The sequence below is a fragment of the Apaloderma vittatum genome, unplaced genomic scaffold (assembly GCF_000703405.1).
Source record: "Apaloderma vittatum isolate BGI_N311 unplaced genomic scaffold, ASM70340v1 scaffold3426, whole genome shotgun sequence".
In the NCBI taxonomy this organism is placed as follows: Eukaryota; Metazoa; Chordata; class Aves; order Trogoniformes; family Trogonidae; genus Apaloderma; species Apaloderma vittatum.
Window position 1 is genome coordinate 39,398 of NW_009719923.1, and position 22,272 is coordinate 61,669.

Genomic DNA, 22,272 nt, shown 5'->3' on the forward strand with positions numbered 1-22,272 from the left:
GAAAGAGAGATAGCAAAGATTTTATTTGCAGTACTGAAAGTGCTTTGGCTTTTATACAAAATGCTGTGTGTTCGTGTTTAAACATTAGAGACAATACAGGAGGGAAACTTTCATACATACATAATGTGCTTTATGTATTGTGGCACAAGCAGTTCCTGGTCATAGGCCAAACTCCCTTTGTGCCAAATAACCGTATGAACTCTAAACGCCACCACTGTCACCAGTGTCCATCTCCTGTGGCTATTCATTACAAGGAGAGATATTTCTGAAAAGGAAGCCAGCTGGAATTACTACTGTTTCAAAGATTCAAGGGCAAACACAATCGTTAGGTAAAAGACTAAAACATGATTCTTGGCTCACATGCTGGTCAAGTATTTATCAGTGTAAGTGGGTAAAATCCTAATGCTCTACACTTGACAGCTTTTCCCACAGAAGATGACAGAGAGGGGCTTGAAGAACTGGATGTCATCAGCTGCTAAGAGAGAGCTAGAGTGATGCTTCTGGTAAAAACTACTGCCCATTGCTCCTACCCCTGCTGAGCAGTTCACTCTTCTGCAACTCACATGACCAGGAACAGTCTGCAACCGCTGCAGGAGGATGAGAGAGACTGCTGCTCTTGCTAGAGGGGGAGAGAGCGAGATGACAGATGTTTGAGTAGGATGAGGCAGCTGTTGTAGCGGGTAGTAGGAGGTAAGATATGACTAGTTGTTCATGGTGGTAGGGGAAGGCTCTGGATCCAGCTCATGCTTCTGAAGTGAGAGCCTCTTTTATTGACAAAAAAGAAAAATGAGCTATTTCCAATCCTCTCCAGCGTTACTTTCTGTCTTCAAGGAATGCTCTCCTACACCTACATAAATGGCTTTCACGGGGGAAAAAATGCAGCCATATTTCTAAGTTCTGTTGCTTCCCATCTCTTTTCCCTACTTCTGTCCTATTTACCGAGGCAGACTGTAATCTCAACAAGAAATGTAATCAAAGTGAACCAGAATGGGAAAACAGAGGTTGTGCTATATCTCTGTGGTTTTTAAAGAACTTTTGACCAATACACATGCTAAGATAAACATGGCGAAACAAGTGTTCCTGAATCATTAAAAGATCAATGGATTGTTCTGTTTCTGTTCTATATATCTTCTTTGTTGCATTAAATGCCATGTAATATTATATTATAGTAGTTAATAGAGGCCTAAAATGACACAATTGTCTCTTAAACTGAGAGATAATCCAACAGAAAACAGCTCAAATAACCAGGTGTGTTCTTAGCAGAGCATTTTCTTTAGAAAGGCTTCTGAGGTGTTATGAGTTGATGCTAGCCAGCAGCCAAGAAACCATGTGGCTGCTTGCTCAGTCCCCATCCCCAGCAGGACATGGGAGGAGAACAGAAGGAGAGAAAATGAGGAAACCAGTGGGTCAAAATAAAGATAGATTAATAAGTGAAGGAAAGAGGGGTGAAAAGCAGTACAGAAACAATCACTCTCCACATCCCACAAGCAGGCCAACACACAAGGAATGCTGAAGCAATCTCCCTGCCTTCTTCCTCCTTTCTGTTTTAAGCGCCTGTGTCACACATAGAAAATAATCAATTTAGGCATTTTTATGTCTAAATGCCTTGAGGGGCTGTTAAAAACCTGGATCACACCTAGCCCAATGGAATAAATCAAATTCTCCTGCAAGACACAGCCAGCCTATGCTAATTTAATTACTCGCTGGGCATGACAGCAGTCAGGACTTCACCTACTCTGTTTTGAAGTCCTCACCAATAGGGGAACCTGAGTTTCTTATCCTAGCTTCAAGGGCTGTTTATGCATTTTGGTATTTAGTTATAATGTATTCAAATAGAAGCACAGGTCAAGAGAAATTTTACAAGTATTTCTGCCTCTACTACAATAGGCTCAAAGGACGTAAAAAAATATTCCAAAATAAGAGGGAAAACATGAACCATTCACCTTTTGTACTGATGTTCTCCTTTAATTTATAGTCAGTCTGTCTGCAGAGTTGTTTCAATTTTTTCTCTTCAGATGCACCTCAGATTCATGAACACATTAAAGCTTTCTTCCAATAATTAATTAAAATTACAACATTTTAACAGATGACTAAACATAAATGTGAATAATCCTCATTAAGTCCATATGCATGCACTAATATCCCATTTGATCTTCTTATCCCTACTGCAGCAATCAAAATCTAAGATAAATATTTCAACTGCCAAAGTGTTTTGTTTCTATAGTAGAGTTATGAAGTTTGCATTTTGCTGTTCTATAGTTGAGCAAAACCTGTCCACTACTCTGAGGAAAACAATCTAAGATCTATCAGCTTGGTAGCTAGTTTTACAGCACAGTGTCATACTTCATAAGATTTTCAAGTGCTTTATGATTCATATCATTTTCTTGGAACTGCAATTTTCCTAGAAAGCATGGTATTATGCTGAGGATGGTCACGTTCAGGACAAACACAGAAAGCAACCAGATTTGTTCATACAGAAAGAGATTACAGGAGAGCAGCTAAGACCTGTACTAGTATGAGCACAGAATGAGAATCCAGAGCACCGTTTTGGTGGGTCTGTCTGTACACAAGTGAGACAGGAGCAGCAGACAGTAGACAGAGAAGTACCAGGGCAGCACTAGAGAAAGTGATATTTTGTGGCTTGGAGCAAAAGTATAGACACAATTTGGGCAAAGTCTTGCTTTGAGAACAGAATGATTGGAATGGGATCCAAGGAAAACCCTTCCTTTATTCTCCATGATGTTCTGGAAAATGCGTATGCCTTTGATAATTTACAGTATTGAAACCAAGAAATGCTTGACTCTATCAACAAGAATCTTATACACAGCTAACTACAATAGTCAAAAAAAGCAAAAATACTATACTAGCGGCAATCTTACATGTCGATTATGTTCTTTCACAAAGCTCTAGATGCTTGGGAGAAGGGGACATGTTAAATAAAAATGCATGTTTGTTTTCTTGCCACCTATCATGTTCTCTGATGATGATTGCAAGTATCTCTATGCACTCCAAATACAACTCCAAACACATCAGTGACTTTTTTCAACACAAGTTCTTCTGGGGGTCCTTTTGCTCAAGCATAGAATGTCCTTCTATTTCAGTGTAAGCAATGGTATTTTTTCATTTGTGCTTTCATCTTGCTGCCATATGTCTCTTTTACTCTCCTACCAAAATGTTGTTCAAGCTCCAATTGTCTCCTACATTACTACTTGAAACTTCCTCTCTTTGCTTTCCCTGGATTTCAATTTCCCTTATTCAAGATGCCAAAAGTCATTTGTCCATCTGTTTCTGAAGCAAATACCCAGTTCATCTTCTGATACCTGCAAATTTAATTCAGTGCAAGTTCTCTGGCCCAAGTCCTTCCCAAATAAATTTAAGCAATTAACTGAATGAAAAGAGCTGGCCACATTATCTTTGTCAGCGCTTAAGAAAATAATTCTAACTGCTGTTCCTGCTGCTGAAGAAAGAACTGAGATTTGTGGACCAGCAGCTGTATGGCAGCCCTCAAACAGTAGCAGATACTCTCCCCATGCCTACAATCCACCAGTGAGAGCAACAGCTGTGACTTCTCCCTTCGACTTTTCATCCCACATCTTCCCATTCCTTAACTTGTCTTTCCTCTTCTTATGGTAGGAAAAGCATGGTCTTGTCACTATCCATGGGGCAGAAAAATTACAAGTTTTTGCACCCCTCATTAGCCACAAGCCAGGCCCGACAGAGTACACTGGTAACACACATTAGCACTAAGTACCACTCTGGCCTTACAAACAGACTTCAGTCCCTAGAGCTGTTTACAAATCACAGTTAGATTTCCCTGAAACAGCATCATGGTCTCATTCTATGAACAAAACAAGATGTTGCATATAGCAGTACTTTACGGATAGTTCTTTGCCTGCATCACTTTTTTAGAACGTTACCTGAGCTTATTAATATACTCTCTATATAAAGACTTTATTATTGATCTCCTGCATAGGAACTCCTCAGAACAGAAAGAAATCACAATTTCAATAACATTTTCACTTGACTCCACCTCTCTTTTTGCTCCTAATTTACAAACAGGCTTTGTACATCACAGAGGTCTATTTAAGAATAAATCAAAAGTTACCTTATCTCTAGGCTGCTGATTCCATTCATTGGCTTTGTGTATTTTAATGACAGTCTAAGAATAAGAAACAGATTTTTAATGTTAGAGTAGTCAACTTTAATTAGATCATTGTGACATTTCAATCGGTGGGAATATTCTAAATCAATAGGCAATTACAAAAGTCATATAGCAAAGGTACAGTACAGAGGAAAATATGACAAAATATTTCTATAGGGTTTTTTCACCCAAGAGCAGGTGCTTCAAAGTAAAGGAAAACAGAGATCATGTTTCATTAATGTCATTCCAGCTGAATTACTACCTAGTTACTGGCAATATTCCTCTTTGATTGAATTTTACAATGAAATTATGATCTAATTAATGCCAGTGGAGATTGCGGTGATTGCAAAATCAAGCACAGGGAAACATGTTTGGACCAATATAAGCAAACAAAGTAAGGAATGTAAGAGGAAAAAAAATGTGAAAATAAGAGGCTGCATCTGAACATTTTTGAGGTTCTTAATCTTCTAAGAATACCCAATTTAGTATTTTTTTTATTTTGGACAATTTAGAAGCAATAATTATATTAACTTGACATTGCACCATTTCTGATTAGCTTTCAGAAACACATGTATTACACATGAAATTTCTTGTTACTCACGTTGTGTTGACGTCTGAGCATTCAGAGGAAGAAATATCCACATTCCGGGTTACAAATGTCACATTTGTCAAATCTATTAAAACTGAATTGTTGGCTTTGAGGGTGATATTTCTAGCATAAAAAAGGATGCATGTATCATTTCCAGTGGTCACATTCAGAGGAGGATATGATAAACTGTCTTCTTCCTCAGTGGCCATTAATTGTCGTCTTAATTCCCATGCCACATCACTTCTTCTAGAAACCTGGAATAATAGCACATTAATAATTCATCTCCTTTGCAAAAGATAATATCAACTGAACACAGATCTTCACCATTCTGTACCATGAGCACCCATCCTCAATTCCACAGTCAACCTCGGTATCTATTATTGTCTATTTAATTGGCAGTATGGAGACAAATCAGGTGGTGTTAACCCAGATTTCCATGGTCAGGCATCCACATGTGAAAAACAAGCACTAGTGACATTAAGCAAATAAATGTAAAACTATGTTGCTGAGGTTGCTTCAAGATAGTAGTGTGCATTAGTGCTAACAGTAGAAGAATATACTATTTTTTAACAGAATATACTGAAAGAAATTATTTTTTTCTGCAATAAAATCACACAAAAGAATTTGCCAGTTCAGTGACCACCCTCCATAGTAACAATAACAAGTTCTACATTCTTTGTTTTAGCAGGCATGAAATCAGGCTACTTAACTACAGCACTGATATATTTAGATTCTTCTGATGGCTTCTGGAAAAAGAAGATCTATGCTCATTTGACTGTTATGATGAACTCCTCTAAGGTACTTCAGTGCATATATACATTTGCTTTTAGGACGTTTCTGGAAATTGCTTTTCATAGGTAGTGACTTTTTACAAATGTGCCCAGGGCATCCTTGATACAACAGCCCTGTTGATATTACAGGTAAAAACTAGCTGACGTTATCAGACAACTCAATCATGTTGTTCATATCTTATTCTTCACTTCCTACTCTGCTCATATTTGGGCTATTCCATTTATTTTTGTGATTCATGTCAGCTTTTCAACTTTGTATTCTACATGTGGCCTCTGCCCTTGGATAACTTTGAGATATAAGAAATGAGAGGCATCACAGGGGTTACCAAAACTATAATTATGTGGAGCTATTGCCTGAAACCACTTTTAATGGGTTTAAAGACAGGCAAGGACAATTTTCCAGTCTGGAACAGAGGCTATAATATCGCTTTATAAGAGGCTATAACATCACCTGTTGAGAGGAGCCCCGGAAAATTTTGTCACCTTAACCGCTGCTCTCTAAATGCTATGGGCCATCTGTTATTTACTATGTGTCTTTGCAGATACCTCATTCTATGAACAAAGCAGAATGAGATGAGTTAAAAGCCTTTGACTAAATACTCAAATAAGGATTGCAATCTTCCTCTCCCATACATGCATACTTTATGAATTTCTTTTTAATTCAGAGTAGTGCCTTTTCAAGTACATCAGAACATGCATTATTTTAACTGAATACCATTTTCTTTAAAAGAAGAGCGTACAACAAAAGAAAATATTCAACTTCTGATATAAAACTTTTAATCTTCCCTTAGGGTCTCCTGAAATGTAATCACTTTATTTCAAACTGAGAGGAAGAGCTGAAGTCTAAATTATATCCTGTCTAACAATTGACTTCACTATGTGGGCCCTGTGTATCATCTAAAGAGGGCTTTAAAAACCACCTGCTAATAGCTGAAAACAATGCTACATTGGAGATTGTGATTGGGCTAACTTGGGAGATTAGGTTTAAGTACCTTAAAATAAAAAGAAGGCTATTAGAATCTAATCATGAGACTACAGCTTTATTTCAGTTGCTCTGCTGCCGGTGCTTTGTCATGAGGCTCTCACATAAAGATTCCCTTTTGTCTCTGAAAGCATACGAACTGAAGGAGCATTTACCTGTGAAGGAGGAGTGCCAGGTGCTATGAAAGCCACTAGTTTCCCATGATTAAACCTGTTTTGATGAATTTACCGACACTGAAGAAGGGAGGCAACACAGCTTGCAAAAAAAAAAAAATTCTAAAAATCGGCTTTGTTTCAGTAATATATGTGGCTGAACATACAGGCAGTCATGGACTGTGTAGCCCAGTGAGCCCATCAGGACAACTACACTTAAATTGGAGCCTGCAAGTAGATGGTCTCTGGAGAAATGTCCCCTAAACACTTAACAGCCTGTATATTAATCCTTTCAGCCTGGTGATGCATTTCTTACTTGTTACTTGTGAGAGAGGCAATTTAGCACATTCGCAAACAGAAAGTATTGCCTTACAGAGATTCAAGAAAATTTACTGTTAAAGCTGGAAGGAAGATCTCTGAAACACCCAGCTTGGGACCTGCTGGAGACAGCAGTTGTTACATCCAGCTAACCTGCAGTGGGAAGTTGAGAGGTCTTCCAGTACATCCCTGCCTGTTTCAGGCTCGCTCTCTTATTCTTTTGTTGCTGCACAAGCATGACCTTATTGAATAAAAACCATTCTCCCCATGCCATATATTTTATGCTAAACTATAAATGAAAAAGTACTTCCTTGAGGAATGGATGATATTTACATTGAATTATTGTGAATCAAGTTAGATTTAGGAGCAAGCCATAGTGGCAGTGTTAATCAAATAATTGTTTGGGTTGCAAGAGAAGTTAAAGATCATCTAGTCCCAACCACCTTCCACTAGATGAGGTTGTTCAAAGCCTAATCCAGCCTGGCCTTGAACACTTCCAGGGAGGGCGCATCCACTGCTTCTCTGGGCAACAGGTTCCAGTGTCCCACTACCCTCACAGAAAATAATTTCTTCCTAATATCTATTCTAATTCTACCCTCTTCCAGTTTGAGACCATTACCCTTCGTTCTATTACTATACTCCCTGATAAAGACTCTTCCCCCTCCCTTCTTTTCTGTAGGTCTCCTTTAAGTACTGGAAACCTTCTATGTAGGCTTCCTGGAGTCTTCTCGTTTCCCAGCTGAAAAATCCCAACTCTCTCAGCCTGCCCTCACAGGGGAGGCGCTCCAGCCCTCTGATCATCTTTGTTGCCCTCCTCTGGACCTGCTCCAACAGGTCCACGTCCTTTCTATGTGGAAGGCCCAGAGCTGAACACAATACTGCAGGTGGGATCTTATGAGAGCAGAATAGAGGAGAAACATCACTGTTGACCTGCTGGCCACATTTTTGATGCAGCCCAGGACATGGTTGGTTTTCTGGGCTGTATAAGCACACATTGCCAGGTCCTGTTGACCTTCTCATCAACCAACACCACCAAGTTCTTCTCTGCAGGGCTGCTCTCAATCCCCCCGTTGCCTAGCCTGTATTTGTGCTTGGGATTGCCCCTACCCAGGTGCAGCACGTTGCACTTTACCTTGTTGAACCTCATGTTGCCAGTCATTAAACCATATTTTATTCTGTCATTTAGTTCCCCATCACCTTTACCTAATTCAAACCCTGGGATGTGAGATGCTCCTCTGGATTTATCACTGACACTTTTAACCTCAGATATGCCGTGAAAAATTACAAGACCTGATTGAATAAGATAGCGAAAAGAAAGGGTGCTGGTTACATTGTCCTAGAATAGAATTGAACACTAATTTCTAATTGAACCTGCAACAGAAGGCACCTGGACAAAATTCTTCCCTTTGATCTGCTTTGCAAGCCTCCTAATTCAGAATCATCTCACTTGGAAAAAAGAAAGACAGCTGATCTGGCAACATTTTGATGCGCAAACATACTGATCTTTTTCAAAGCAAACAGACTTTATATCCAAAATTATTCATTTATTTTGTTGTTGTTGCTGAGGTTTTGTTGGTTGTTCCAAAATAAAATGGCTAGAGATAATAAAAAAGATTTGAGGCCATTTTATATATTTGAAATTACAAATATAAATCAAATGGTAGCAAACGCATACAAAAAAAATACAAAATAATGGGAAAATAGTATTTTCATTGGCTGAAATGATAAATGGTAATGTACCATAGAAATATTTCACATTCATTTCAACAAGAGATTTTTGGATATCATTTGAACAGATGATTGTGCCTTATTTTTCAGTCTAGTACTTCTTGACATTTTTATTGCTATGCTTAGGTGTGCACATTAAGAACAAGAAAACTGTCCTGGTGGACATGTTGCTCATTTCTAACAGTGTGGATCTATGACCACATCCTCACTCTGTGGCATTGTTGCTGTTATTTAAACAGCCAGGGAAAGGTTTTGCTGTACTTGCAAGGAGTGATATGAGGAAGAAGAAGGGTCCACTCCCTTTCTCTTTGTTGCATCTTGTCCTAGTTCCTGCCTCCATACTATAATGTGCACTACACTGTCTTCTCTGTATATACTCTGCCTGGATGGCAAATGGTATTTTTTCCAAATTTAGTCATAACATGATTAAAACAGTTGTTGGAATCACAAAACTACATTAAAATCTAGGCTTCTATTACAAAAAGTGCAGTATAAAAACCAGATATTGCTTAACAGTGTTCATAAAATCGTGCATTCATAAAGTGGTTTGAGTTGGAAAGGACCTTAAAGATCATTTAGTCCCAAATCTCCTGCCATGGGCACTTCCTGCTAGACCAGGTTGCTCAAAGTCTCATCTAGCCTGGCCTCAAACACTTCCAGGGATGAGGCATCCACAGCTTCTCTGGGCAACTTGTTCCAGTGTCTCACCACTCTCACAGAAAATAATTTCTTCTTAATGTCTAATCTAAATCTACCCTGCTCCAGTTTAAAACCATTGCCCCTCGTCCGCTTGCTACACAACCATGTAAACAGTCCCTCCCCAGCTTTCCTGTAACCCCCTTCAGGTACTGAAAAGCTGCTATAAGTTCTCCCCAGAATCTTCTCTTTTCCAGGCTGAACAAGCCTACCTCTCTCAGCCTGTCCTCATAGGAGAGGTGTTCCAGGTCCCTGAACATCACTGTGGCCCTCCTCTGGACATGTTCCAACAGGTCCATGTCCTTTCTGCCTTGGAGGGTCCAGAGCTGGACACAGTACACCAGGTGGGGTCTCACGAGAATAGAGTTGTTCAGGAGAATCACCTCTCTCAACCTGCTGGTCACACTTCTGATGCAGCCCAGGACACAACTGGTTTTTGGGCTGCCGTTGCACATTGCCAGCTCATGTTGGCCATCTCATCAAGCACCACTCAGTCCTTCTCTGCAGGGCTGCGCTCAACCCACTCATCACGCAGCCTGTATTTGTGCTTGGCATTGCCCTGACCCCGGTGCAGCACCTTGCACTAGGCCTTGCTGAACTTCATGAAGTTAGCACAGGCCCACCTCTCCAACCTGTCAAGGTCCCCCTGGATGGCATTTCTTCCCTCCAGCGTATTAAATATTCACAGTTGCAGAAAAGAGGCTGAAAATATTTAGGGCATGCAGGTATAGACAAAAGCTCAAAGTACATTGTGAAAGTGGAGGTTAAAGAATCCTTCCAGTCACTTACGGTTTCCTGAACCATGAGGTGTAATGTCTGAGGAGAGGAGGGCAGGCACCACAAGTGCTGCAATAGTACCTCAAGGACAAATACCTGCTATCCGCACTAGACTTTGGTGACTTGAACTGCATCTAACCACCATGTACCATCAGTAATTTTTTTGACAGGATAGCAAGTTGGCTGTACACTTGCATTTTCTCAATTCACTTTAACAGTGATTTTTATTCTTTTTTTTTTCACAAATATAATTTTAAAAATTACACCAGGAGGCTTGCTGTGTGCTGAGTGTTGGGATGCTGCTCCCCGCAGATTGGTAGATCATGCCGCTTGCTGGGGTTTGGCAGTGGCGCCCTTGAAGCCACTCAGCATTCACATCCCAGCCAAGTATCAGCACATTTCAATACCTTTTTCTGAAATTACCATTTCAATTTCCTTCCCAAAAAACCAAGACAGTTTTCCTCCATGTTTTCTAACTGATGTAGCATCATGGCCTCACTACAGACAGCATCGCCACCCCTCCTGCTAATATATCAGTTTTTCTGAAAGGTACTGTAACGTAAATCTGTGATGCAGTCAATGACTGTTTGCATTGCACTGCTAAAGGTCAAAAATTTGAAAGGCAAGCATCAGAATTTGGTATAACTGCAAGGATGTTCTTTGCAGTGTCAAGTTTATGGAATCACATGTATAGAAAGCAGAAAGAATATATTTGATTACACTTATTTCATTCATCTGTTAGTGCAAGCTTGTAGCATAACAGTGCTTTGAGCTGTCAAAAACTAGAAATTAAGCGAAGACTTACCAGTTATCTCTATTTTTGAGAGTCTGAACTGTTTATATTTTTATGACTTCTAATGTTTTGTGAGCTTCATGTTTTTCTTCCCCTCTAGAATATCTTAGAGTACAGTTTCAATTTTGGTCCTAGGTTTGGTGAATCTTGCATTCCATATCAACCTCAAACAGTCTCACTCTGTTTTATCGAGGAGACTGGAGCCATCCTGGATTCACCCTCTGATACACTGGAGAGTTATGTTGCCATCCAGAGTGACCTTCACAGGCTGAAGAAATGGTCTGACAGAGACCTCACATGAGCGCAAGTGAGATGTCCTGACCTTAGGGAGGAACAACCCCAGGCACCAGCACATGCTGGAAGCCAACTGTCTGGAAAGCAGCTTTGCAGAAAAGGACCCGGGAATCCCGGTTGACACTAAACTGAACATGAGCCAGCAATCGAGCAAAGAAGGTTAACAGTACCCTGGGCTGTGTTAAACAAAGTATGGCAAGGAGGTCAAAGGCAGGTGATCCTTCCCCTCTACTCAGCACCGATGAGGCCACACCTGGAACATTGGGTCCAGTGCTGGGCTCCTGAGTACAAGAGAGACATGAACCTGCTGGAGAGAGTCCAACAAAGGGACATAAGGATGAGGAAAGTTCTAGAACATTTAGGGGCTGGTTTAGCTCAGTCAGTTGAGCGTGGAGCTAACAATGCCAAGGTCGCAGGTTCGATTCCCGTTCGGTCCCCATGTGTTGCCTGATCTAGTCGAGAGGTGGCGTCCCTGGTGACAGGGAGGCTGGATTAAATGATCTCTAAGGTCCCTTCCAGCCTAGGCCATTCTACAATTCTATGATTTCTCCTATGTGGAAAGGCTGAGAGAGCTAGGACTCTTGAGCCTGGAGAAGAGAAGGTTCAAGAAGGGGATCTCATGAACAGGTATAACTACCTGAAGGGAGATTGTAAAGACAATGGAGCCAGGCTCTTTTCAGTGGTGCCCAGTGACAGGACCAGAAGCAACGGGCACAAACTGACATATAGGAAACTTCATCTGATCATCAGGAAACACTTTTTCTACTGTGTGACTGAGCACTTGTATAGGTTGCCCAAGGAAGTTGTGGAACCTTCATCATTGGAGATGTTCAAAACTGAGCTGGACATAGTACTGGGTAACAGGCTCCAGGTGGAGCCACTTGAGCAGGCAGGTTGGACTAGGTGATCTGCAGAAGTCACTTCCAACCTCAACTACTCTTTGATTCTATGTGATTCTATCCTAAATCATATAAAGATCTAGATCTCAGCATGACCTCAACAGGATGCAGGATGAAGGTTTTTTCATCACAATTTTCAAAGCCTAGATTTCAAAGCCTACTGAAAAAACTCACCCGTTCAGAACAGCACAAAATTTCTGCTAAGTTCAAATTCAAACACAAGCTTTGATGCAATAAATAGTCTTTCGTGTTCTGTTGTAAAAGATTTTACCTACCTGCAAGTAATTCTGACTTTCATTCTTTAACTAAAATTGACATAGATAAAATTTTTGCTCTGCTAAAACTGAACCTGCATTTTTGACCAGGAATGTTTTTATGGTGACCTAGTGCACTGAGTTCAGCTAGGATAGGTTTAATTTTCACTGGAGGCTGGGGGCTGGGCATAGCCAGGACAGCTGAACTAAACTAGCCACTAGTGAAGGGGATATTCAATACCATCATGATGTCATGCTGGGGTATACAAAGGGAGCTGGTCAGGGCGGGGATCTCTCTCTCTTTTCCACCTCTCTGTCTGAGAGCTCAAGTCGCTGGGTTCCGGATTGTGAGACGTCTGCGTTACATATTACTCACGTTATATCTGGTCAAACACTACTGTTATTCTGCTGTTATTGTTATCATTTATGTTTCATCATTAAAACAAACTGTTTTTATCTCAACCCCTTGGCTCTCCTTGTCACTCCTGGCAGGGAGGGAGCAAGTCAGAGAGTGACTGTGTGGTTCCTTTGTCTCCAAGGTCAGTTGGCTTGAACTACAACATCTTTTGGTATCCAACATGGGGCCCGACGGTTTTGAGATAACAGCAGATTTAACAAAAGAGTGTTAAAAGATAATTTTGTTAGATTGATTTTATACATTAGTCAGGCAGTTGGTGGTCGTAATGTTGGTTTATTTGTTTACACTGTGACATTGGCTGAATCCTTATGTATTATATATATTTCCTGCGATGGTATTTATCAACTGTGGAAAAGGGATCAAAATCATAATTCAGGGTGATGACAGCTTATGATATGATTGCATCACTGGCCATGAAGGAAAGTTGGTATTTGTATGAGGCACTATTGTCATTCCCATGCCTTGGGCGCCTCCTCTCAGAATTCATTAGTAACCACACCGAATCCATGGGGAAAGTGGAGGAGAATGTTCTCTCCCGCTTATCCTTCAAGCTAATCACAACAGGTTTTGAAAACTTTGAATATTCTTGGAATATGCAATCCAGCATGGTTCTCGTCCTGTGTCTCCTGAATGTGTGTCAGATCTTGCTCAGGATCACACCAAAATTTTCTAAGGATATCACCCAGAGACCTGTCCTGAAGCCAGATAATTATGAGTGGCAAGGTGTGTGGGAGAATATGGGCAAGCTCCTAGGACAATGGTCATCTCCAGTACTTTGGAATTTCACCCCTGAACGTATACAGAATCCTAAAAAACTAGCAGAGTATTTGGAGAAAGTATGCTGTCAGCCTGGCCACTCCAAAGAAACTCATATCACTGCTGTGTGCTGGGGTCTGGTCCATGCCTGTCGAGCCATTTTCAGTATCAGCCATTATTCCGAAGGGGAAGAGGAGGTCTCTGGACCTAAAGACAAACCAGTAGATGATGTGGTTGTTCCAATCTCTGCAACGAATGCTGTGACTGCCCCAAACCTTGTGACAGGTGCTGCGGCTGCTCCGAGCCCTGTGACAGGCATTGCAGCTGAACCAGAAAATCAGCCTGTGCCAGTATTGGTTGCTCCAGTGCAGAGGAAGAAGTACACAAAGAAATTGGTTCGCTTGGTGAGGGATGAAAATGAAGTAAGGTCATCACGAGAACAAGAAGAGGAGATAGAGCCAGAGATAATCATGGAGGGTCTCTGTCCCTCACTGAGCTGCGAGACATGCGAAAGGACTTTGGCCGCCATCCAGGTGAGTACATTACTACCAGCTGCTCCAGTGCCAGTAGCCTGGAACTGGAGGGTAAAGAATCCAAACAGCTGGGATCCCTCTCTAGGAAAGTGAGCATTGACAAGGTGCTTGGGAGGCAAACACAAACCCTCAGCCTCTGGAAGTGACTTCTATCAGGCATGAGGGAAAATTACCTCCTCAAGGAAGATATTGCATTCCACACAGGTAAATGGACCTCAGTGGAGAGAGGTATCCAGTACCTGAGGGAACTGGCTGTGCTGGAGGTGATTTACAATAATCCAGATAACAAGCAGTCACCCACCGATCCAGATGAAGTCTGATGCACACAAGGCATGTGGCAGAAGTTCCTACGAAGAGCATCACAAACATATGCAAGTTCATTGGCAGTGATGTCCTGGAGAGAAGGTGAGGGACAAACCATGGGTGAATTGGCTCACCGGCTCCAGCTGTACAGAGGAAGTCTGTCTTCATCCCTACAGGCTTGTGTCTCGGCTGTGAAAGAACTGTCCCGGGAGGTCCAGCAGCTCAAAGTGGATATGTCCTGCTCCCCGCCCACACAGGCACGTGTCTCAGCTGTTAGGACTAGGTACTCCTCCACTCAAGAGAGGGAACATGGAAAACAAACACGCTGGAATACTCTGTGGTTTTACCTATGTGACCATGGAGAGAACACGAGGAAGTGGGATGGAGAACCTACTTCGGTCCTAGATGCAGGAGTACGTGAGTTGCGAAGGGAAGTGGCAAAGAAGAAGGATTATCATAAGAAGAATATTGCTCCAGTTTCCAGTGGGAAGCCCTCCAGACAAAAGAGGAAAGCAGATTTCATCTCTGATCCTCTTGAAGGAAGCTCTAAGTCATACTCACAAGAAGTGAGTGACTCTGATCGAGATTAGACGGGCTCTGCCTCCAGCCAGGTGGAGGAGAGGGACAGTCGGGTTTACTGGACTGTGTTGATTGGATGGCCTGGCACATCAGCTCCACAGGAATACAAGGCTCTAATAGACACAGGTGCACAATGTACCTTGATGCCATCAGGATATAGAGGGGTAAAACCCTTCTGTATTTCTGGGGTGACAAGGGGGATCCCAGCAACTGACTGTATGGAAGCTGAAGTAAGTCTGACTGGAAGTGAGTGGCATAAACACCCTATTGTGACTGGCCCAGAGGCTCTGTGCATTCTCAGTATAGACTTCCTCAGGAGAGGGTAATTCAAGGATCCAAAAGAGTACCAGTAAGCCTTTGCCATAGCTGCTTTGGAGGCACAGGAAATTAAACAGCTGTCCACCTTGCCTGGTCTCTCAGAGGACCCTTCTGTGGTGAGTTTATTGAGGGTCAAAGAACAACATTGCTGACTCGACTGTGCATCAGCGGCAATATTGCACCAACCGAGACTCCCTGGATCCCATCCACAAGCTGATCCGTCAGCTGGAGAACCAAGGGCTTATTAGCAAAACTCGCTCACCCTTTAACAGCCCCACATTGCCAGTGCAAAAATCTAATGGGGAATGGAGACTAACCGTGGATTCTCGTGGCTTGAATGAAGTTATGCCACCATTGAGTGCTGCCGTGCCAGATGTGCTCGAGCTTCAATACGAACTAGAATCGAAGGCTGTCAAATGGTATGCCACCATTGATATTGCTAATGCGTTTTTCTCAATTTCTGTGGCAGCAGAGTGCAGGCCACAGTTTGCCTTTACTTGGAGGGGCATCCAGTATACCTGGCATCGACTGCCCCAGGGGTGGAAACACAGCTCCCTCATTTGCCACGGACTAATCCATACTGCACTGGAACAAGAGGAAGCTCCAGAACACCTGCACTACATTGATGACATTATTGTATGGGGCAATACAGAGGAAGAAGTTTTTGAGAAAGGGACGAAGATAACTCAAATCCTTCTGAAAGCTAGTTTTGCCATAAAACGTAGTAAGGTAAAAGGGCCTGCATGAGAGATCCAGTTTTTAGGAGTAAAGTGGCAAGATGGACGCTGTCAGATTCCCATGTATGTGATTAATAAGATAGCAGCTATATCTCCACCAACTAGTAAAAAGGAGACACAGGCGTTCTTAGGTGCAGTGGTGTTTTTGAAGGATGCACATCCCAAGTCAGATTGTAAGCTCTCTTTTTCAGGTGACCCAGAAGAAGAATGATTTCAGATGGGGCCCTGAACAGCAACAAGCCTTTGAGCAGATTAAACAAGAGATTGTTCATGCAGTATCTCTTGGGCCAGTCTGGACAGGATAAGATGTTAAAAATGTGCTTTATACTGCAGCTGGGCGGAATGGCCCTGACTGGAGTCTCTGGCAGAGGGCACCATGGGAGACCTGAGGCCAACCCCTGGGATTTCGGAGTCGGGCATACAGTGGATCTGAGGCCCGCTACACTCCCACTGAGAAAGAGATACTGGTAGCATATGAAGGAGTCCAAGCTGCCTCAGAAGTAGTCGGTACTGAGACACTGCTCCTTTCAGCACTCCGATTTCCAGTTTGGGGCTGTATGTTCACAGGGAGGGCCTCATCTACACATCATGCAACTGATGCCACCTGACTGAAGCCACGTGGAGTAAATGGATCGCACTGCTCACACAACGGGCCTGAATAGGGAGCCCTAATCGGCCAGGAACTCTGGAGGTAATTACAAATGGCCAGAAAGCAAGGATTTTCAAGTGTCACAGCAGGAGGAAGTGACACATGCGGAAGAGGCCCCACGATATGACGAATTACCAGAAGATGAGAAGTGGTACGCTCTGTTCACTGGTGGGTCCTGTCGCATTGAGGGAAAGCATCGCAGATGGAAGGATGCTGTATGGAGCCCCACCTGGCGAGTTGCTGAAGCCACTGAAGGGGAAGGTGAATCGAGTCAATTTGCAGAGGTAAAAGCCATTCAACTGGCTTTAGATATTGCTGAGCGAGAAAAGTGGCCAGTAGTCTATTATCTACACTGACTCGTGGATGGTGGCAAGTGCTCTGTGGGGCTGGTTACAGCAATGGAAGCAGAATAACTGGCAATGCAGGGGTAGGCTCATGTGGGCTGCCAAATTGTGGTGAGATATTGCTGCCCGGGTGGAGAACCTGGTTGAGAAAGTACGTCATGTAGATGCCCACATATCCAAGAACTGAGCCACGAAAGAGCACCTAAACAATCAGCAGGTAGATTGGGCTGCTAAGACCCAAGTGTCTCAAGTGGACTTGGACTGGCAGCACAAGGGTGAATTGTTCACAGCTCGGTGGGCCCATGACACCTCAGGCCATCAGGGAAGGGATGTGACATACAGATGGGCTTGTGATCGAGGGGTGGACCTGACCATGGATGCTATCACACAGGTTATCCATGAATGTGAAATGTGTGCTGCAATCAAGCAGGCCAAGCGGGTAAAGCCTTTGTAGTATGGAGGGCGATGGACGAAATATAGATACGGGGAGGGGTGGCAGGTTGACTATATTACGCTCCCACTAACCCGTCAAGGCAAACACCATGTACTTACAATGGTGGAGATGACCACCGGATGGTTGGAGACATGTGCTGTGCCCCATGCCACTGCTCAGAACACCATCTTGGGCCTTGAAAAGCAGGTACTGTGGCGACATGGCACTCCGGAGAAGACTGAGTCGGATAATGGGACTCATTTCTGGAACTGCCTTATTGACATCTGGGCCAGAGCACAGCATTGAGTGGGTGTACCGCATCCCATATCATGCACCAGCCTCTGCAAAAGTTGAACGGCACAATGGACTGCTACAGATTACATTGAAAGCAATGGGTGATGGAACTTTCAAACACTGGGACACAAATTTAGCAAACGCCACATGGTTAGTCAACAATAGAGGATCTTCCAATCGAGCTGGAACTGCCCAATCAAAATTCCCATGTGCTATGGACAGAGATAAAGTCCCTGCTGTGCACATGAGGAACATGCTGGGGAAGACAGTATGGGTTAGCCTTGCCTCAGGCAAAGGCAAGCCCATCCATGGGATTGCTTTTGCTCAAGGACCTGGGTATACGTGGTAGGTGATGCAGAAGGATGGGGATGTTTGATGTCTACCTCAAGGGGATTTAACTTTGGGAGAGAAGAGCCAGTGGACTAAATCTTATGATGTTAACTGATAAATTACCCTGCCAATGTATGTCATCTTTGCTGCTGTTGTTATGTGTCATATCGATTGATATTAGAGTAAGAATGACCCAGAATGATAAAGGACAGACTACGATGAAAACGAGGGAAGGACAGTGATAAGGGAACCTGAGGTGGCGCCCAGTGACTTCCCTAAGATGACGTCTTCAAGCTTCAGACCGTGGGCACAGGCTGTGCCAAATAATGCGTTAGTTCTGGATGAAGCATGGAACAATCAAGCACCATTCTCTCCTACCCTTAAGAACTGTTACAATGAATGGAACCTGGAAGCCATGGCCTGCATGAATTCAAGGGATACACTGGAGAGGTGAGGGAGTGCACAGATTAAGAGAATGATATCTGTGTATATGTGCATATGTGCACATATATATATATAACAAGAAAGTTAGTGATAAATGTAAACTGTAAGATCTGAGCGTGACATAGATGATATAGAATAAGAGGTGGAAAATGTACTGACTTCAGCTAGGATAGGGTTAATTTTCACTGGAGGCTGGGGGCTGGGCATAGCCGGGGCAGCTGAACCAAACTAGCCACTAGCCAAGGGGATAGTCAATACCATCATGATGTCATGCTGGGCTATATAGAGGGAGCTGGTCAGGGCAGGGGTCTCTCTCTCTTTTCCACCTCTCCATCTGAGAGCTCAAGTGGTCGCTGCGTTCCAGGTTGTGAGACGTCCGCGTTACATATTACTCGCGTTATATCTGGTCAAACACTATTTCACTGTTATTGTTATCATTTATGTTTCATCATTAAAACAAATTGTTTTTATCTTAACCCCACGAGGCTCTGTCTGCTGCTCCTTGCGGGCTCTCCTCCTCACTCCTGGTAGGGGGGGAGCAAGTCAGAGAGCGACTGCGTGGTTCCTTTGTCTCTCCCTGCTGGTCAGTTGGCTTGAACCACAACACCTAGTTATACTCTGCATCCCTCAAACATTTCCAGTTAAGATGTTTAGCTTATCAGGAATTACCAGAAGCTCATCTGAATATACCTTTCTTGCTCATTTACCTATCTCATTGGAGGTGGAATGTTATCACAACTTCAGGGCACTTGTCCAAATTTGAAATTTCTGTTCATACTAAATCACTTGAAATTTTGTAACTTGCCGGAAATATAGCAAAACATACATATCTAGAGACTGCAGAAATCCCAAGTAATTGCACTTGCAGGTGTAATCAGAACCAGAATTCAGTTTCTGAAATAGTTCTCTCCTTCCACACTAATTCTCTTCAATGCAAACAGCATGAGGTAAAGCTTCTATACAGCTTTCAAGTGAAACAAAGCAGGTAAAAATGTGCATTTAGTCGATACAGGAAAATTTAAAAACCTCATTTAGAAAAATTGTAACACGATGTTTGTATGTATGTATAAGCCACAGTAAGACATTTGGACCCTGAGAACTAAGCCCTTATATTTTTTTACTCCTGTCAACATTAATGAACTTTTTCCTAAACAAGAGTTTAAACTGACCAGAATCACCAGTCTACGCAGACTATGCATTACAAGTATGTAATGCATTTCTTTTCAGTGAAACACAAAATAGCAAATTTGTTGGAAGTTATAAACAGAGAGAGAAACATGCTTTAAAATAAAGAATATCTAATTCAAAATTCCTGCATAATTGAACTATGACAGTACTTGGCATAAGTGTGTACTTGAATACCTGTATTGCTCACATACATAGATGCATTGACATATATACAAATACAGAAGGAGTAGGCTGAGAACATGCTCAGAAATTGAGAACTTTCCAGAAATCTTTTTTTTTCCCTGCTGACTGTATAGATCTACAGGCAGATCCAGACGGAGAACACAGATCTGAGGGCATTTACAAGAGGACCCAGAGAAGGAGCAAAAAGTGGTGGTACTTAAACACACACAAACAAACAAAATGTTTTCAAAGCAGGATTGAGTTTGCATTGCTGTAACTAGAATGGACTCCTCACAAAAAATATAAATTACACTTCCCGAAAAGTTTCCTTCTTAACATTATACTTTCTCCCTTTCAGTTCCACTTCAGCAGCTGGCAAAGAATTGTTATGCCACTGCTTGCTATCACACTGAAGTAAGTTCTATGCTATTTCTGATGTTTGTAAAGTGTTAAGTCTAACCAAGACATCAGTATAAATGACAATAGTGCGGCATCTTGCCCACAGTAATCCTTCACTTTTTTCCCATCTTTATTCACATTCTGATGAGGAAGGGGAAAAGAACACACAGAAATGAGGCATGTTATATCAACAGAAGTCATTTTAAATACCATAGAGGCATTTAGAAGACATGTAGATGTGGCACTTAACAACATGGTTTAGTGGTGGGCCTGGCAGTGCTAAGTTAATGTTTGGACCTGATGATCTTAAAAGTCTTTTCCAACCTAAATGATTCTATTATTCTATGATTTACTAGCAATGATTATTATCATTTTAGTGTCCTGCAGGATATATGACCAGGCTTATTTGCTCACATTATCATCTGATGGCTCCTCTGCCCAGCCATGCATACTTCTATCAGCAAGCCAAATGGCTTAGGGACTTTGACACTCAGCTCATACTTGGTGCTCTGCATCTCCCACGATTCTTCATAAAAATGAGGCTGGGACATGAATGTTCAAGTCAAAATATAAGTCTCACTGTAAGAGATCATGATCTCACTGCAAAAGATAATGTTCTCTTTCATAATTGATAGCACTGTGATGACTTGGAAAGTATCCAAGTCATGACCAAGCACTTGGAGATCTTCTGTTAGAAGAGACAATACAATTGCAATATTTCTTATCTGCTCAGTCGAGTGGCCTCTGTAAACATGATCTGCAATGTCAGCTTGTACATTTACAGCTAGACGTGTTTCTTCACAGGCTTGTGCTTTTGTGGCCCTGGGCTGTCTCTTGACTATTGCTTACAGAGAATGTGACTGCTCTGTTGCGGATAGGAGTGAATTAGCAGGGACCAGGCAAGAGACAGAAGCCAGAGTAGAGGAAAGTGCTGCGACGCAGCACTTGTGATAATCGTTCTGCTTGAAAGACCTTAAAAAGAGGCAAGGAATTTTTGCACATATGGGACATACGAGCACATCCACAAATATCACAGTAGTCCTAGTTTTCTGAAGAAAATTATGATCTTTCCGGTTATTTTCTTGCTCCAACATTTAACAGATGTTTATACCAAACATTTTCAGCTAACTTAAGGAAGAGCAGGAATTAATCTATAACAAAATCTTGATTTTAGAAAGTAAACCAGAATATGTATAAGCTGTAGTAGTAGTAGAAGGAGTGGCTAAACTTAATCGTCCACCTTAAATTTCACTTAGGACAAATAAATATAATTATTCCAATGAAAACAATGTCTTGGCCATCTAACAGAGTGTTAAAACTCATTTCAGAGAATCACAGAATCACAGAATGCTAGGAGTTGGAAGGGACCTTGAAACATCATCTAGTTCAGCCCACCTGCCAGAGCAGGTTCACCTACAGTAGGTCACACAGGAACACGTCCAGGCAGGTTTTGAATGTCTCCAGAGAAGGAGACTCCACAACCTCCCTGGGCAGCCTGTGCCAGTGCTCTGTCACCCTCATAGTGAAAAAGGTTTTCTAATATTTTTGTGGAACCTCCTATGTTCCACCTTGTACCCATTGCCCCTTGTCATTTCATTGGACATCGCTGAAAAGAGCCTGGCTCCGTCCTCCTGACACTCCCCCTTGAACGTATTTATAAACACTTATGAGGTCACCCCTCAGCCTCCTCTTCTCCAAGCTGAAGAGACCCAGCTCCTTCAGCCTTTCCTCATAAGGGAGATGTTCCACTCCCTTCATCATCTCTGTGGCTCTGCGCTGGACTCTCTCAAGCAGTTCCCTGTCTCGAGCTGAGGGGCCCAGAACTGGACACAATATTCCAGATGTGGCCTCACCAGGGCAGAGTAGAGGGGCAGGAGGACCTCTCTCGACCTACTAGCTACTCCCCTTCTAATACATCCCAGGATGCCATTAGTCTGCTGAAGTCCAGTGCTGCATCCTGCTTGGTATTCT

General features: G+C 42.5%; 1 protein-coding gene across 1 annotated transcript in view; it reads right to left on the reverse strand.

The window, feature by feature from the left end:
• Positions 1 to 8,120, reverse strand: part of LOC104275003 (V-type proton ATPase subunit S1-like) — a 16,383-nt gene extending 8,263 nt beyond the window's left edge. Inside the window, exons 1-3 of the mRNA XM_009870825.1 lie at positions 7,986 to 8,120; positions 4,743 to 4,984; positions 4,106 to 4,159 (exon numbers count right to left, since the gene is read on the reverse strand). Of these exons, the coding sequence (XP_009869127.1) occupies positions 4,106 to 4,159; positions 4,743 to 4,984; positions 7,986 to 8,120 (431 nt within the window). The remainder of the gene's footprint in view (positions 1 to 4,105; positions 4,160 to 4,742; positions 4,985 to 7,985) is intronic.
• Positions 8,121 to 22,272: the final 14,152 nt, after the last annotated feature.